This window comes from Dermacentor andersoni, chromosome 10, assembly GCF_023375885.2.
Source record: "Dermacentor andersoni chromosome 10, qqDerAnde1_hic_scaffold, whole genome shotgun sequence".
NCBI classification, from domain to species: domain Eukaryota; kingdom Metazoa; phylum Arthropoda; class Arachnida; order Ixodida; family Ixodidae; genus Dermacentor; species Dermacentor andersoni.
In genome coordinates this window covers 77,882,127-77,894,887 of record NC_092823.1, presented here as the reverse complement: position 1 = coordinate 77,894,887, position 12,761 = coordinate 77,882,127, and the positions used below count along the sequence as shown (strand labels likewise).

The 12,761-nt window shown below is 48.7% G+C and overlaps 2 protein-coding genes across 2 annotated transcripts in view; one reads left to right on the top strand and one right to left on the bottom strand.

The window, feature by feature from the left end:
- Tudor-SN (Staphylococcal nuclease domain-containing protein 1) overlaps positions 1 to 12,761 on the bottom strand; it is a 72,138-nt gene that overhangs the window by 24,606 nt on the left and 34,771 nt on the right. Inside the window, exons 10-14 of the mRNA XM_050191288.3 lie at positions 10,045 to 10,228; positions 6,701 to 6,842; positions 4,170 to 4,468; positions 2,736 to 2,871; positions 1,674 to 1,870 (exon numbers count right to left, since the gene is read on the bottom strand). Of these exons, the coding sequence (XP_050047245.1) occupies positions 1,674 to 1,870; positions 2,736 to 2,871; positions 4,170 to 4,468; positions 6,701 to 6,842; positions 10,045 to 10,228 (958 nt within the window). The remainder of the gene's footprint in view (positions 1 to 1,673; positions 1,871 to 2,735; positions 2,872 to 4,169; positions 4,469 to 6,700; positions 6,843 to 10,044; positions 10,229 to 12,761) is intronic.
- Positions 7,787 to 9,478, top strand: LOC140213677 (tigger transposable element-derived protein 4-like). Its single transcript, XM_072284928.1, has one exon. It carries the CDS (start codon positions 7,904 to 7,906, stop codon positions 9,476 to 9,478), a length of 1,575 nt encoding a protein of 524 aa, XP_072141029.1. The 5' UTR covers positions 7,787 to 7,903.

The window sequence follows — 12,761 nt, the reverse complement described above, 5'->3', positions numbered from 1 at the left end:
CCCGGCTGACGAAGTTGGCGCGGCCTATGCAACCGAATACACGCTCTGAACAACGATCCCCAATTGCGCCCTTGGTTTATTCATTGATTTGCATAAGTTTTTTATGCATTTTTTAGGTTGTGGTGGTCTCACGGTCGCACAGCAGCAGCCAGACACCCTTTCCCCTTTTGACTCGATAAAATATTATCGCGAGGTGTGTGGGAAAGCGAAGTGGTGCGAGGGTGTGCAACCGAGCCGTAGAGGCTGAACGAACACAAAAATAAAGTGAGTTATTGCTTGTTCTTCAGGGACGCATCACTCGCTTCTTTCTGCTGATTTCCAGCTGCGCTCGCGTCCCGCACTACAACGTGATTTTCTATATCGAATTCTGGCTATACGAACTTTTTCGCTATCACCACGCTGTTCAATATATTGAGGTTCGACTGTACATACTTTTTCCAAGCTTCAGCCAACTACGGTTTAACAAGGTTTCACTGTGCTGGTTGGTCTCAACGTAACCAGGGCATTACATTAAAATATCCAATGTCTCCTTCCTATCTGTCTTGCCACAACTGTGGCATTACACTCGCTGTTTCGAAGATGAGGCCCATCAGGTGAGTCAAGGCAAAGTGATTGGGTGAAATCGTTTTGAGTCGTGTAAAAAATGCTTTGTAGTGTACACTTTCTGCTATGGTGATCCCTGTGTCATGGAAAACTGCCCTTGTGGTCGAAATGTGTTTACAGTATGGCATTGAGAGCTTCATTGATGATGCTGTGCCTATGAGGGGCCGACCAGCAGTCCATACTGTGAGCTCGTGCGACTCGAGAAGAAGAATGAGGCTAAATGCAAACTACCTTTATTCTTCCTACTTGCATTTCAGCAACGGTTCATCTGTACACCGTTTACATAGATATGATTTTCTATTCTTGTCACTTGATGAGCTGTACTATAGTTTCCATGAGCAGAAAGTTTGCGAGACTCACAGGCGTCATTATGCAGAGATGTACCGCATTTTCCTGATTCTAGGCACCCCCCCAATTCTAAACAGCCCCCTATTTTTGTAAAAAAGAATGTGGAAAAAGGTTTGCATGCGAATCTAAGCATCCCCCCCCCCTTTTTTTTTCAAGAGTGCGTAGCCAAGGCTGCCAAGCGCACTCGCTCACTTTGTCGTCGAGCCGGAACCGTCGGAGTCCCAATGTGGCACGGCGGCGGCGGCGTGAACTCTGGCTTCTTACACACGGCCGCCTGGATTGGCGCGCACCGATCCAGGCGGCCGCGTCTTGCATTGTTGCGTTCCGACACTACATGACAGATGGCAGCAGAGAACGCCAAAAACTATGCCCCTCTCTAAAACTGTCCAAAAGCAACTCCGATCGGCAGCGCAGTTTCACGGCCATCACGGGTGCGCATTGCTTTGCAAACTGACACAAGTGGTGGGTCAGTGTCTGCACCTGAGTATCTTTCTTTTGAATGTTTGCCAAATAAAATGTTATTTCTCGCGCCCGTCTCGTCGAGATATTGCTGCAGAAAAAAAAGGCAGAGGGAGTCATTTTTAGATTTTTCGAATCTAAGCACCCCCCTTCACTTTGGGCATCGCGATCACGAAAAAAAGGGGGTGCTTAGAATCGAGAAAGTACGGTACTCCTGCAATATCAGAAACAAATGGATGAGAGGAAGGAGAAAGACAACTCACGTTCCCGTAGTCGATGAAGAAAATCTCCACCGAACCACTGGGCTGGACTTTCTCGACGCGTGCCCTGTACCACTGCTGGTCCTCCGAGAACCTGGCGGCACACACCTCACCCTTCTTGGGCGTGTAGGCGCCCGACACAGGTGGATGCTCAGCCAACTCCTGACGCAACAGCTTGGTCATCTCCTCCAGCTTCGGGCCTGAAAGGGGAAGGTCAGTCAATTGGGTTTACTTTCCTGATGGTGTGTGGGGTTTGATGGCCAAAAAGGGCCAGCTTTGCCTCGAAGCCAAAACTAGTGAAGCCTAGTCAATCTAGTAATCGCCGATCGTGCCCAATTTGCTGGACCAGCCAAGTCACTCAGTCGTAAAGGCTGTATTTGTGACCTGCGCCATTACTCGTGCGAGTTTCGTTCTGCTCCTGTTATTCCCATTCATGGCCGGCTGGATCCTGCCGATAACGCGGGTGTAGTGTCGCTCTGAACCCTGACGAAGCGCGAAAAGCGTCAAAAGGCGCGCTAGAAAACCTTGGCCACAGGCTGCCTAGGCCTAAAGCAAGCGTATCTGCACACAGCCGTGCATTGATGAACTTGGGCCATCGGAAGATCACTTTAGGAGATACTTTCACCTTCACAATTTTTCGTGCGACCATAGCAGCAGACATGCTGACCGGCAGCAGTGTTTCCACCCTTCGGTAAAATATGGTGCTTTGCCCTGTGCCAAGAACACCGTTGCTCATTGGCACCGATGCGCTTTGCGCTAATCATATGAGAGATGGCATGCTTCGCACCATGCCTGACAGTTGTCGCTCGTACTCGACGATGCATTGCACCAGTAAGTGAAATTGAAGGCATCCCCAAAAGTGACCATCTGAGAATACAGCAAATTCTTTTCTTGGCCACTTCTGGAATAAAGGTACACATTTTCTGGCTAATGCGATACTTCGAACTCTCAATTATTTGGACGTTCTGGTGGTGCCCATCGAGCCCGAATTATCGGTTGGAGACTGTATACACATCAAAGCAGCAAAAGCCAGACACCACGGTGTGAATCGACAAGAGTGCTCACCGTCATCGAAGAATTGGACGTAAAAGGAGAGGTCCGGCTTCACTTCTGTGACCAGCACATTGCGGTAGTTGCCCTTGCGGTCGGTGATCACCTCCTGAGGCTTGGTGTCTTCAGTCTCTTCATAGTCCTCCCAGATCTGCACACCGTAATAGGTCAAGACAATTTTTTTTAAGAATCTTTATTCTTTGAGTTACATGCTGAAAACATTCATTGCAAAACATTTTGCAAAACATTCATTTAGCAGATTTTGCTAGTCAAAGAAAATAAATAGCTTCTGCATGATTTGAGGAATCCAATAAGACCAAGTTTTTCCTCTGTCTACCCTACAACAAAAGCTGCGAGATATTGAAGCTAAGTTGACACTCAGAACAATGTTCTTACGGAATTCTGCTTTAAAGCCCCAAAGCTATTGCAGAAGCCATTAATACCTTATTAGTGAAACCTGATAAACAAGTTTTTTGCAAGCTTGCATAAAGCTCGAACCAAACTAAACACACAGAAAGGTGCCTCTATCCGGAATAAGCATGTAAAATTCCATCTACCTAAGGCTTTTGAGCGCCATCCAAATACTGATTTCTAAGGATTTTTTTTTCTCTAAGACTCAACCTTACCTTTTAAAAAAGCCTGTTTCACCAGCTGTGATTCCGCGACATGAAACATTCGGATCAAGGTGTCGCACTGCTACCGCAAACAGTTTATGTTTCACACATGTTCCAACTTCAAGTGTCTGCTAACGCAGCGAACGCCCCTCCTAGCAGCGAAGCGAGTCAATGCGCACGTGAACACGCACGTCACAAAACACTGCAATGCTGCTGTTGGGCAAACGTATCACCACTGCGAAAACTTTTACCGTGTCCAGATTCCATCGCTCGTCAGCATAACTGGTTTCTGCAGAAAGAACCGGAGAGATGTCGCAGCTTCAAGCACTCTGACTACCTCCACGCTGCGCACAACAAAGTTCTGTACATCTTTGTTTACCTCGGGCCTGACTGAGTACAGATTCATAAAATTCTTGGTACGGTAAAGCTTTCCGTGGTATGGTAGAGTTTCCTACTAAAGTTACTTAAGGAAACTCCGGCCCCAGTGTCTGCGGCAGCTCCAAGCATGGCAAACGAGGGTTGGTACACAGATTTGACTAATCTTTGTACTTCTGGCATAAAACGGCTTTGTGAGCTTTTACCTTGATCACCTTCAACAAAATATTGCACTGTGGATGCAACCATTCCCAGTAAACTATAATTTCCATGCTAGCTGAACAATTGCAGCATTTAGAGCTTCAAGTAAATTTGTAGAAAGCCATGCTTAGTAAAAATTTCTGCTGTTATCGCTTCTGTTACCGAAGTGAAATAATGTCTACAGGTACCATAAGGCAGTGCCCCTAGACGTTTCGGACGACGGCGTCACATTGAGAGGAGCGGGCATCGAGACACTAGCCTTGAGCCGCTGCTGCTTGGCCTGCTCTTCCGCCAGCTGGAGGGCACGGTAGTGGACCGACCGCTCGGCCGTGAAGTGGACCGTGGCGAGCCCTTCCTTGACCAGCGCCACCGACAGGTTGACGCCCTCGACGGTGAGCCAGCCGATGAAGTTGCCCGCCTTGTCGATGCCGTCGGCCACGACCTCGACCTCGCGCTGCAGGCACAGCGACTTGGTGAACTGCAGCGCCTCCTCGCCAAACTTCTCGCCGGGAATGGTCTGGCCAGCCTGTTGGCGGCCCGCCCGGGGGCAGGAGATGCCTGCGAGGAGGAGGCCACGCTATCTTTGCCGCGAGACTTTAGCTGGGAGGCATCCCGCAGTACTGCAGTCTCTTTATTTACCGTGTTTACTCTGATGTGCCGTCGGCTGAAACATGCACCCAGACTTTCCTACTGAGAAAAAAATAATGAAAAAGAAAAACGCAAGACCCTTGACCGTTCCTGACCGGATTTTTGAAGACAAGAAAGATAAAGACTTCATCTTCCTTTGGAAAAATGCAATTTAGAATTCTGCAGCCCAGTGATGACAAACTTGGGACGCTCGCAGGAGCATACGGGACCAGTAACATAGCAAAGCTTGGCCGTTCGGACTAAAAGAGGGCAACTGAGATGGGGGGGGGGCTGAGTTAGATTTTAACACAACCTATTGCTATCTTGGTTTCATGCTCAGTTCTAATGCACGTCACATTCTCAGGAAAAAAAGAATGTGTTACAATAGAGCAATATGTTGCCTTCTGTGTCCAATGATAAACATCATTCGACAAGGCACTAAAGAGAAACGCTAAACCAATGTAGACCAATACTCAGTTCTCGTTATTTTACAATTAAAAGTTGATTGCTAGGTAGCTCAAACTTCTTTTATCTGAGTTGCGCACCAGAACCCCTCCCCCCCCCCTTGGTGCATCAGTACGATGTTCAATTCAATTTATTCTTTTTTTTTTTTACATCATAGAAAGATACACAAACTCTGTCTAGACCCACACCAAGAGGCTAGAATAGAGTCAAGTACTTCTTTACTCGCGTAATGATCGCACCCCTGAATTTTGTCGTCAAAATTCAATTTTTTTCTTTCCCGTGTAATGATCGCACCCTGAACTTGCCGCAGCGATATGTCGTGTGCCAAGTCTAGCTAATATTGATCGCGCTTACCATCTGTCGAATGCTACGCGAACGACTCTTCAAGACAAACCAAGCGGTCTGTACGCACCAAACATTCTTAATTAAGCAGATGCCTCATTTCATTACTTTCATCACTTCCATGAAGAAAGAAAAGCTACAACCAAACTTGCCTTGGCTTTATTACTTGTAGGCTTCATAATGGTTTTGGCCAACAACAATGACGAAAAAGGCTCCTTTCGATTCTTCTAGTCTGCTATCGTGGGCACGCAACAAATCGAGGAGCGGCAATGATGTGGCCACGTTTGCACTGATATGTTAGAAGTGTTACCCTATTCATACGCCGACGCTTGTAACGCAGCTAAGATATCCGCCCACCCTTAGCGGAAATGTGCCGTATCAGGATAGCAGTGAAGACAAATGCCGCAGTTTCCACAGCATGCTCGCCATGTGTTTCTATGTCACTGGCAGCTACGCGCACCTATCTCTCTTTCTGTCCATTCAAAGTGGAAATGGCTACGTTATTGTCACAAGCTTGCCGATAACAACAATGTTATTCATTACTGATACAGAAGAAGCTGTTTCAATGCGCGTAATGTACTCACGAGAAGAAAAATAATCACGTTCGGCACATTTGGCTGCTCCACCGGTCGCCATTTTTGTTTTGGTGTACCGCACCGACAGCGGCAGCCGCCTGCGTGCTGACCCGTTGTCATCCAGCAGCAAACGCGGGATGAAAAAAGAAAATGTTTCTTTTCACGGGAAATTTAACTCGTGTAATGATCGCACCCCTGAATTTGCATCAATATTTTTTGACAAAAAAGCGCAATCATTATGCGAGTAAATACGGTAATACTTCGTTACAGACAGTGCTTCAAAATGCTTCGATTGACAGGCGTGGAGATCGTAGGGGAAGTAGCGGCCAAACGAAGACTCTGCCAGGTTGATCCCGCAAGCACCGATATTGCCCTGCTCCCAACTTCAACCGAGGCTGTAGCTGGTTTGGCCCTTCTACGCTGCTACTGTGGCGTAATAGAGGGCGCCGGCCTATTGCTTGTGGATCGTTTAGACTACGTTGAGGACGCCATGGTTAACCCCGTGGCTGCCAACAAGAAGCAGGCTACACCACTGCAGTACTTTCAGCCAATTAAATAAATACTTCGTGCCAAGCTTCAAGTTAGCATTTACTGCACCACAATTAGTTTATTGATTGATTTGTACGAGTTCTTTACCAGTTTATTGATTGATTTGTATGAGTTCTTTACGAGTTTCTTACGTGATTTTATATATCAAATCCTGGCTATATTGAACTATTTCACAATCACTGCGCTGTTCGACGGAGCAGCTGCGCGCAACTTGCGAAGGTGCGGCACTGACCGGCCAGCAGGAAGGTGGCGAGGCAGTTCTCTCGGGGAATGTAGAGCCGGAGCCGTGACCCGCTGGCCACAAACTCCACCACTGCCTCCATCTTGCCCGCCCTCTGGAGGAACGGCAGGAACTGCTTGGACTTGGCCAAGTCCTGAAACACAGGCCCGGGTGAGAGAGTTTGGTTATTTGACTCACTTCCACTGTCCGAGGGCACTGCGGGAAGGAGTGGGAAATTGCGTGCACCTGTGCAGCAGAAAATAAAGCGGCTTCATCGACAATTACCAAAACTAACGAAAGACGTCCCGAGAGGCAGCCCTGAAGCCTTTGATGTTGGTGATGGAGGCGGTTTCCAGACAATCCTAGTTTTCAGGATCCAAGAATTGTTACGCGCATCAACTCAGCAAAATGGCCCACAAGGTTTAGAGTTACGGTCACAATGCACATTGCACGGGAGGAAAAAGAAAGACATTTAGAACTGATTATAGCAGATCTTGTGGAACAGAGAAAGGCAAGAGCATTCACATCTTAATTAAAGGTCAGGTAAGGCAAGCGTGGGCTTCGTGGCTGAAACACTGGCATGACAACAGTAATTTGATAAAATAAAATGAGCAGCGCAATTCTGGATGGATTCAAAAGCAGCAAATAGTGTTACAGTCGCCGACCGATTTTCCGGACTCCAAAAATTCGGACATGCTCGATTATTCGGTCAGCTTCGCGGCACCGCCATTCTCCCCATAGACCACAATGTATAACAACTGCCGAAAGTTCGGACACCTTTCAACCTCTCGTCCGATTTTTCGGACACTCCTTGAGCCAACTCGATCGATGGCACTCGCCCCCGCCGACTCTGTCCGGTGCAAGGCTCGACTTGCTGAACGCCATTTTTGTTTTGAACTGAGCCTCCTTGCTGCCCCACGAGGTGGCGCTACTGAAAATCCCCACCCATCATCATCGTTTCTGCCTGGTTCAGTAGAGTGGCTATGAGTGACTACAGGAGTTCCGGTCTCAGCTTAGTAAGCCATGTCACCATAGCCATGTCAAGGCAATCCAGCTGCTGATTTGTTTCTTTCTTCGTGCGCGACGCTGCGAGTAGGCCACGTTTTTAGTTTGTGCGAATGGTGCCGGCGTGACAGCGTAGTGGTGTTTGTGTGCTGTGTCGAGGTCGCGGTGATCGAACGCTTTAGTATACGGAAACATCGCGTCAAGTGTCCAATGGCGCCGATAGTGCCCGCGCAGACTGCGCTGGGAAATGCTGCCAAGCGTGGTACCAAATATACCCCAATGTCAATGGCGAAAAAGATCGCCATTGTGCAGCAAGTCCTGAGCGGCCGGTCTCAAAGTGGAGTTGCTCGAGAATTTAACATCTCGAAGCAGACGGTCTCGGATTATATGAGAAACCAGACGAAGATTCTCGGCGAAGCAACGAAGTCTTCCTCCAGCTTAGAAAGGAAAAATTTTAGAGACGGCAGCCACCCGAAGCTCGAAGAAGCCCTCCACATGTGGTTGTGTGCTACAGTTGCCAAGCGGATTCCTGTGTCTGGAGACCTTCTGAAGCAGAAGGCAGAGACGCTCGCTCTCCGGATGAACATCGAGGGCTTTATGTTCAGTGACGGATGGCTCCGTAACTTCAAAAAAAGGTACGACCTCGCTTTCAAGAGGATGTGCGGCGAGAGTGGTGCCGTCGACCGGACCCTTGTTGCGAATTATCGCTCGGAGACTCTGGAGTCGCTGTTGTCCCAGTTTTCGCCAGACGACGTTTTTAACTGTGACGAAACCGCCCTATTCTATAAGATGCTCCCTGATAAGACCCTTTCTGTGTCTGGCGATCCCTGCCACGGCGGGAAGCACAGTAAAGAGCGCGTCACGATCATGGTAGGCAGCAACACGTCGGGAACAGAGAAGCTTCCGCTTCTTGTAACTGGCAAATCAAAAACACCGAGGTGCTTCAAGGGAGCGAAGTCGCTGCCCGTCTGGTATGAGGCCAACAAAAAAGCATGGATCACACAGCAGCTGTTCAGCGACTACGTCCGCAAACTTGACAGGAAGTTCAAGTCGCAAAACCGGAAGGTATTGCTTTTTGTGGATAACTGCGGTGCACACGGTCACATTCATGATCTCGAGTGCATCCGCTTGGAATTCCTGCCGCCCAACACCACGAGTGTCCTCCAGCCCATGGACCAGGGCATTATAAAAAATTTGAAGGTCCTATACCGAGCACGCCTCTTGAACCGCATGGTCGTCTGCATCGACGCCGGCAAGCAGTACGCTGTTAGCCTTCTGTCGGCTATAAACATGCTTGCGGATGCCTGGAAGGCGGTGGCCCCTGCCACTCTACATAACTGCTTTCGGCACGCTGGATTTATAACCGATGAAGTGAGTGCCATGGAGGCCCCAGATCTGTCGCCATCAGATGTGCTCCCTACTGAAGCCGAAAATGTTCTTCAAGACTTGCGCAGTGGTGGCATTGCAATTCCGGACACTGTCTCATTTGATAGTTTTACAGATGCTGACAGTGCTGTACTGACGTGCGCTGAACTTGACGACGACGAAATCATTCGTCAGGTTTGTGCTGCCCCGCCGGATGATGACTCTGAGTCCGAGGATGACGCACCATGTGCGCCGCTACCGTCGCACGCGGAGCTTGTACAAGCAGTGACTGTGCTTGCAGCCGCCTACAGTGACCGCACGACCCTCTCCGAGATTGAGGCTGATCTGATTGCGCGCAAACGCAACAGCGTGCAACGGCGCATTCACGATTTCTTCGCGCCTGCTGCCGTGCCCAAATAAGGGCGTGGAAATAAAGGATTTTTTTTCTGAATCTGTTTTTTCGGACACCTGTTTATTCGGACATTTCCGCGGTCCCCGTGAGGTCCGAATAAACGGTCGGCGACTGTATATGATTAGGGTCCCATATACGTATCACATGCATTTGCCTTATGCAGTTTCACAGTATGCAGCTCCTTGTATGGACAGTGGACCTTTCAAACAGGCTTACTTACTAGTTCCTAACACACACCCCAGATCTAGAGAAAAAAAAAAGAATAACTGCTGGAACGGAGACTAGCTATCAATTGTTGGCATTGAAGACTAGACTTCGGGTGAAATAGAAGGTTTAACAGAGATGCATGGATGGCCTGGAGCTGGTTGAGCGATGCATGTTTTGCCACGGCAGGGGGGCAATCGGCAGTGTAATACACCACCCCATTCTGAAACTTCTCTGGCACCGTTTGTCTGTTTTTCCCCTTCAACCATTTGAATTGGTGCACATGAGAACACATTTAAGGTTCGTACACACTCCCCCCCACACCCCCTTCCCCAGCAAAAAACGAGCAGCGATAGGGGGGAGAACGTACCCCAGCCAGGTCAACGACCCTGTGGACAGAGGCGTCCTTCTTGGAGTGCAGTCCTCGTGCCGACTTCTGCGCCTTCATCTCAGCAGCCAGCAGGTCGTTGTAGTGTGCTGAGCGTTGGTCGTCATCCTGCCGGTACCGGACCACGGTGGCCAGCCCCTTGCCTACTAGTGCTTCCGCAACATTGCTGTGTGGAAGAGAGCCGCACATTAAATGGGGACCGAAAAAGAACAACACTAAATCAGTTTAGAAGTGTTAAACATTGGTGGGTTCACGTGAAGGGCGAACGAAGCACCGACAGCGACCGCAAGGTTTAGCGTTGCCTTTGAACTAGTCGGATGGCATTCCCACTACTATATGCAGGGGCGCCAAAATTTCTGGCATCTAGGTAATCGACCGAGACATGTGGAGACTTCAGATGAGCTTGAGATAGGCATATCTTATATTTCGAATTATTGACATGCAGTAGTAGGCTTTCGTTAGTTCAGTTTTTCAGTTAATTTGATCCCAGCCAGAAGTCCCGGCCAGTGCCCACGCATTTCTTTGGGGCCTAACTTTCGTCATTTCAATGCTAAAATTTACCTTGAAGTTTCATTTTCTGCCATTATCGGGAAGCGAGCGTTGGCCGGCGTGGACAGTTCCAAGGTCCTCGCTGTGTGCTTGCACAATGCTATATTTCACGACTCGCACCATTCGTGCATTGTGCTACAGTGCATGAATACTTCAGGAACAAGTGCTCCTTTTAATTCGAACTTCTTTTAGTTCAAACAAATTTTCGGGCTCCTTCAAGTTCGAATTATTGAGATTCGACTGCTGTCATTTCTATGTTAGTTTCTTTACTTTAGACACACAGAATATGGACGCGCATTTGATTGAGGAGTGGTTAGAATCGGGGAACTACTGCCAGATGAATCTGCGGTATGTTTGGTGTTCGTTCTGCATCTTGTTCACTTCAACCCGCAGGATAATTCCATCAATTTCGCTGGTCCCGTCAGAGCCGAATTAACGAAAGTTGACTGTGTCGAACTATTTCACGATCGCCTTCGAGTTCAAACTCAGGTGTCTAATCCTTACGCAAATGTGGCTCTCACCTGTGAATGCTGGAACGAGTTTAGTTTGTTCCGCGAGTTATTTGGCTCTAACTGCGCCCTGTCTTCAGTTAGTTCCGCGGCTATTCTTCCATCCACTTTTTTTAGTGTCCATGTAATGTGTACTCGTCTAACCCTGGGAGTGCCAGCCAACACTGCCCACGGCCATTGCGGCAGACACGGAACGCCCTTTCAACCACAGGTGTCGTGCGTTACGTGAACTTAAGAGCAGGCACTGGCCAACAAACCCTCGTACACTACCCTAAGGCATCAAGGCCGCCAAATTCAAGGCCCGTCAGTTTGCAAAGAGCGAGAAGAAATGGGCAGAACCGAGGTGCTAGACATACCGTAAAAACCGGAATATAGGTCGAACTTTTTTTCAAAAAATCATCGCGAAAAGTCGACCCTCGACTTATATACCGGACATTGGCGGAAAAACTACGAAAGTCTTGCAACAATGGGCGGATGAAGTAAACAGCCGCCTTCGCCATCGCCATCAGCAGCAGCGCGGCGTCTATGGCGGCGTGGTGACGCTGTGGCACAGGCATTTTGCGTTTCCATTGTCGCAAAGTTATATTAATTAAAGGCTGCACTTTCATTTTGTTTCAAAATGAGCGGGAGCGGAAGCCGATGTCAGGCGACGGTGAGCCTTCAAGAAAAAGGCGATTGATTACGCGGAAGCCCACGGCAACCTGGCGGCACAGCACGAACTTGGAGTATCCGAAAAGAGCATTCGGTAGTGGCGGAGGCAAAAGCAACGTATTACAACTTGCATCAACCAAAAGAAAACGTCATTTCGTGCCGGATCGCAGCGGACTGCAGAACTGGAAGGCAAGGTTGCGGAGTCCGTCCGCGAGCCGCTTGTAAGATTGCTGCCTGTGACTGCCGAATGCAGCCGTTTGAAAGCGGTAGAGATCGCACGCGCCTATGGACTGGGCAGCGAGAAGCACTCGTCATCCGACTCTGATCAAAGGCGTTGCTCTGATTCGGAGTAGCACTTGCGCACTTCGTGCCCTTCTGTGTACTGTACACCCGACGAATTTTTAACAGTATCGCGCGACCATTGACCCGCGTGTTTGTCAGCACCTTATCATCACGGCATGGAGCGGCGAAATAGCGAAAGTAAGGGCATGTGTACACATGCGCGTATCTCGTTTGTTTCGCTGCTCAGCGCCGTTAATAAGGTGTTGACACGCACGCGTGTCGTTGGTCGCGCCATACCGCTAAAAACTTGGCCGGGTGCACATGCGAGCAGCATTTAAATAAATACTGTCACCATTGTGCAACCCGCTGAGTCGCATTTGTTTCAAGGTAAGGGTGTCATGTCTTTCGGTACTTTTGCCACTGAAAAAGATTTTTTTTTTCATTTTGAGAATTTGTTAGTTGGGGGATCGACCTATATTCCGGTCCGACCTATAGTCCGGTTTTTACGGTATGTTGGCCACAATTACACAAAATGACAGATAATGAAGCCAGAGAAAGCATAGGAGAAGTTAACCATCGTGATTAATCGAAATATATAGAAATAATAAGGTAAAGAGATATGAAAGTGGACGAAGAGACTTGCTGCAGGAGGGGACCAAACAACCCTCTGCATTACGCACGTGGTGCTCCACCGATTCAGCTACACTG

Coding starts and splice junctions, on each gene's coding strand:
- LOC140213677 (XM_072284928.1), top strand. CDS start 7,904: ATGGCGCCGATAGTGCCCGCGCAGACTGCGCTGGGAAATGCTGCCAAG.